Source organism: Marmota marmota, unplaced genomic scaffold, assembly GCF_001458135.2.
Source record: "Marmota marmota marmota unplaced genomic scaffold, marMar, whole genome shotgun sequence".
NCBI classification, from domain to species: Eukaryota; Metazoa; Chordata; class Mammalia; order Rodentia; family Sciuridae; genus Marmota; species Marmota marmota.
In genome coordinates, this window is record NW_026000174.1 from 61,700,033 (window position 1) to 61,704,676 (window position 4,644).

Consider the following 4,644-nt stretch of genomic DNA (forward strand, 5'->3'; position numbering starts at 1 on the left):
GAGGTGGATTTGGGCAGAGAACGTGGATTTCCCCAGAACGTGATTGTAGACGGCTGGTGTGAGTTCGGGAATAAAGAGTTGCTGTTTGAATCTACAAGCTGTGTGGTGGCTCGTGATTGTGTGCCCAGCCAGACTGCGGCATTTGTGCCCAGCCAGACTGTGGCAGAAGAGCAAGCCCAAGTGTCCTGAGGGGGGAGCATGCAGGGGTGGTGGAGAAATATCAAGGAGAACCCGCAAATGACCTGGGGACAAAGACTGGGAGTGACAGGCATTGATGTGACTCCACTGAATTAAGAGTTACTGAGCAGCATCCCAAAGCTCGTACAGAGAGAAAAAGACCGAACATTATCAATATCAGAGCATTTATAAAATAATGTGGATGTTGGGAGTCATATATATAAATTTTAAATTCTTGTATTTTTTTCTTCACTTTTATTTATATCTGATTATTTTATCCTTTTGAAAGGTATAATGCAAAAATATAGGTTCTATAAGATGACTCAGTCAAGGCAGAAATATTAATTCATTTAAGATATTTTAGCTCTGTGTCTCTCAGTAAAATATGCCAATAAGATGAGCACATATTTACATTTAAACAGTTACTCAACTAATCAAGAAAGTAACACTAGTCATAAATTGATATTTCAATATCCCAACTATTTAAATTATTTGAAGTAAACACTAGCAACCAGTTACCTCCAGATAAAGTCCACTCTCATGTGTATTTGCCAATATGAATTGCATGACGCACTTGTGCTATTGGGTTGTTTTACCCCATTTTATACGTATTTTAGTAGCCGCATATGACAGAGGAGATGCATATGGAAAGTAAATAAGTCACCTCTCCTTAATCATCATTTTAACAAGCAGAACAAAAACATTGTATATTTCCTTTTAGCCAACCTCATTCAGGTATTATATTTCCAACATTTGTTTCCTTTTTCTTAAAAACAAAGGTTTGAGAGTGAAGGGTGCCAGATCTGGAATTGAACATGAGTGTGGGTCTTACAACCTCACTGGGTGCCCAGAGAACATCAGAGAGGATTGGAGCTAGGTTACCATGCATGCTACCAGGTTCAGCTCACAGTCCTAGGGAATATTTCACCTTCTCCACGACCTTCTTGAATGCACTCTTCACTTCTTTGTTCCTCAGGCTGTAGACCACAGGGTTCAACATGGGGATGACCATGGTATAAAACACAGATACGATTTTGTCTGTGTCCAGGGAGTGACTGGAGCTGGGCTGCAAGTACATGAAGACAAGAGTCCCATAGAAGATGGAGACAGCAGTGAAGTGAGAGGCACAGGTGGACAGAGCCCTCTGGTATCCTGCGCCTGAGCGCATCTTTAGGATGGTGAGAAAAATGAACATGTAAGATATCAAGATAACAAGGAGAGCAGAACCAATCACAAGGCTGGCTCCATAAACAAGAACCATCTCACTAATGTGTCTATCAGAGCAAGAGAGAACCATGACTGCTGGAACATCACAGAAAAAATCATGGACCACATTGGACTTACAGAAGGAGAGACTGAACGTGTCCCCAGTATGGATGGAGGAATTCAGGAAACCTCCAAGGTAGCAGCCTGCAGCCAGACACACACACACACGTGTCGTCATGGTGGTGGTGTAGTGCAGGGGCTTGCACACTGCAGCATAGCGGTCATAGGCCATCGAGGCCAAGAGGAAATTTTCTGCAGTAGCAAAGGCAGCAAACAAGAACATCTGAGCAGCACAAGCATTGTAGGAGATAACTGTGTCTCCTAGAAGGAGCCCAGCCAAGACCGTGGGAGTGACAGCTGAAGAGTAGCAGATGTCCACCAGAGACAGGTTCCCAAGGAAAAAGTACATGGGAGTGTGGAGACGGGAGTCCAGGAGGATCAACAGGATCATGCCCAGGTTCCCAGCCACATTGATGAGGTAGATGAGGGTGATCATGATAAAGAGGGGCACCTGTAGTCCTGGGGCATTGGTGAGTCCTAGGAGGATGAACTCTGTCACTTCTGTCCTGTTCTCCATCAGAGTTGTTTGAGAATCAGGAGTCGCCCTGTAGCAAGAAGAATGAAAAAACAGAGCATAAAATGCAGCAGAGATTTCAGTGAGATTGACATGTTTTTGTACTATAGGAATTACACATCACAATAATATTTCTTACATTATTCTCCATAACTAAAGCATGAGCTTTACCATTAAATTTATTAGTTGTTTTAAAATATATTATGTGTATTCACTATCTATAGAGCTTCAAGATGTTAAATTAAGGGTCACCAGAAATCATCTCTCCATCTAAAAAATCTTATATATGTGTAAACTGAAAATTTGAAAATTCAATTAATTAGCCAACATGACAATTCTGAAATTATTAAATTAACCAGTTTATCTTTTCCTGTCCTAGTAAATTCATAGACTGCTGTGCAGCTAATGTTGCCAGGAATGCCTCCAGATGCTTTTACATCTACATTCCCTGATTTCTCCACAAGTTTATTAAGTTGAATAGTTGTTACTTTTATTTAGATTGTGACACACCAGAGATAGCGTAATATAGTATTATTATAGTATAGTATAATATAATAGTATAATAGTATTCAGACGTATTAATTTTCAAACCAATTTTAGACTCTGACAGAATGTTTATCCAGTTAATCATCTAAAATTAAGTTGCAATTTACAATTATTCTACGTTTCCATTGGTGCAAGCTTAGAATTTGGAATTTCACTATGAATTAAATAAGAAATATATGTAGTGGATGTCATGAGATATCTGGGGCCACAGACGTGTGTATAAGCAGCATAGATGATTCTGGCAGGGGAGGACATAGCATCAGGCTGGGCTCTGGACAGAGGCACGTGTCCCACCTGCATTTACAAGCTCAGAATCCTGGTAGTAAACTAACTTCCCTGAGCCAGATTTTCTTTATCTACACAGACACACACATACACACAAATATATGTATATATATATAAAATTAGTCCTCCTTCAAGATGTTATTGTGAAATAATTCATTTTTTTTAAATGAGTGGAATGTGATGTGTTTAGCACAGCTGGCCAGCAGGTAGCTGGACTATTCTTGTGCAGAAGGAACACTGGCCTGTGTGTGGTTTGAGAATGAAGTGGCAACACATGGGACTTCACCTTTGGACACAGTCTGAAGTCTCAAAACCTCCCTCGTTGGCTTTCACACACTAGGCACATGGATTTTATGCACCCTCCAGTAACAGGCACTCCTCTGGTGGTCTGGATTTCTGATTGGCTGCTCTGTTGATTCCATGTGAGCTGTTCTTTTTCCTAATGTTTTCCTTGAAATCTGTATCCCAGACTGAGTTGAGTCTCTTTCTCTATCTCATTTCTGCCATGTCATGATTAAATTGTACATTTTGAGAGTCGAAAATTCAAAGTTTTTGGATTACCTTTAGCCTAAAGTCCTGTTTTGGTGGAAAGCGTATGCTTGAAAATTTTTATTTGAATGTTTTATAAAATAGCAACAGTACTTTTAAATCTTTTTATTTGAATATTGAGCCTTTAGAAGTATCTCCATCTTCTGCCAACTTCTGTTTCCTATTATTCTCCTCCTGCTTCATTCACAACTGCACCTGACAAGCCTAGACCATAAGGGCTGATGTTTGCCAAACCACTTCTAGTATCACAACATATGAAAAGAGCTTTGTATATAAATATGCATTGACTCTGTGTGTATGTGTGTGTGTGTGTGTAAAGTAGGTATTTTTATAATTTATTTTTTGCCATGAAGGCAATGGAATTTATGAAGTTCTGTGATATTCTATAATTTCAAAGCTAGTATGAAAAAAGATTCAAGATTTGATATTTAAACCCTGTTTCATTCCTACTCAGAAGCCATTGCTTTTACCCACATCACTGTCTACATGGGCAGATGAGCCAATAATATAAAGATCAGATTATGGGATTTGGGGGGAAGTTAAAATGAAATTCTAATCTTACTAAAAGTCTTACAGTTTTTATCTTGGAGGTTTTCCTTGACCATGGTTGCAGATTCCTATCAAATCTTCAGGACAGAAGAAGACCTGCATACACGAAAAGTATTAACACTGATGACCAAAGGTGCCCATTTAGTTTAAGGAAAGGTCATTTTACTCTATTTATTGCCTTCAATGAGAGGCTACCTGATGATAAGGAAATCCAAAGGCCCACCTATCCAAAGCCTCATCTATATAATTTGTTAATATTTTTAGATGGCAGAATGCTAATGTTTCATTAATCTCATTAAACTCTCCAGTAATGGAATTTAAATATATATGTAACTTTTTCACTAGAGTGCTTTAGAAAAAACGCTCAAAACCCTTATCTTTGTGCTCAAAAAATTCAGGATTTACGTTACTATTACTTTTGTATGGAATATAGTTTTCACTAAAAGTATATATTGAATACAGAAGCTTACCTTGCTCCTTGAATTCGAGAGGCAGTCAATTCTGAATAATGTGTTTGAATCAGAAATTCTTCCTTTGAGTAATGCATAGATACTGTTGGAGAAGCTCTATTGCAAATAGCAATCAAAAGGTTTCAAAGTTTTTTTTTAAGAGAGCAAAAAACCAGGAAAAAGACATACGTATGGTTTCAGGCCATCAATTTACCACACATTCTCTGTGTGTTCTTAGAGGACTCCATT

At 38.6% G+C, this 4,644-nt stretch overlaps 1 protein-coding gene across 1 annotated transcript; it reads right to left on the minus strand.

Moving 5' to 3' along the window:
• Positions 1-187: 187 nt before the first annotated feature.
• LOC107135855 (olfactory receptor 5B3-like) lies at positions 188-4,361 on the minus strand. Its single transcript, XM_015477986.2, has 2 exons — positions 3,972-4,361; positions 188-2,048 (listed from the first exon to the last, which is right to left on the minus strand). Exon 2 carries the CDS (start codon positions 2,018-2,020, stop codon positions 1,082-1,084), a length of 939 nt encoding a protein of 312 aa, XP_015333472.1. The 5' UTR covers positions 2,021-2,048; positions 3,972-4,361; the 3' UTR covers positions 188-1,081.
• Between the last annotated feature and the right edge of the window lie 283 nt (positions 4,362-4,644).

Bases quoted from the DNA above. Each gene is read 5' to 3' on its own strand.
- LOC107135855 (XM_015477986.2), bottom strand. From the start codon at position 2,020: ATGGAGAACAGGACAGAAGTGACAGAGTTCATCCTCCTAGGACTCACC.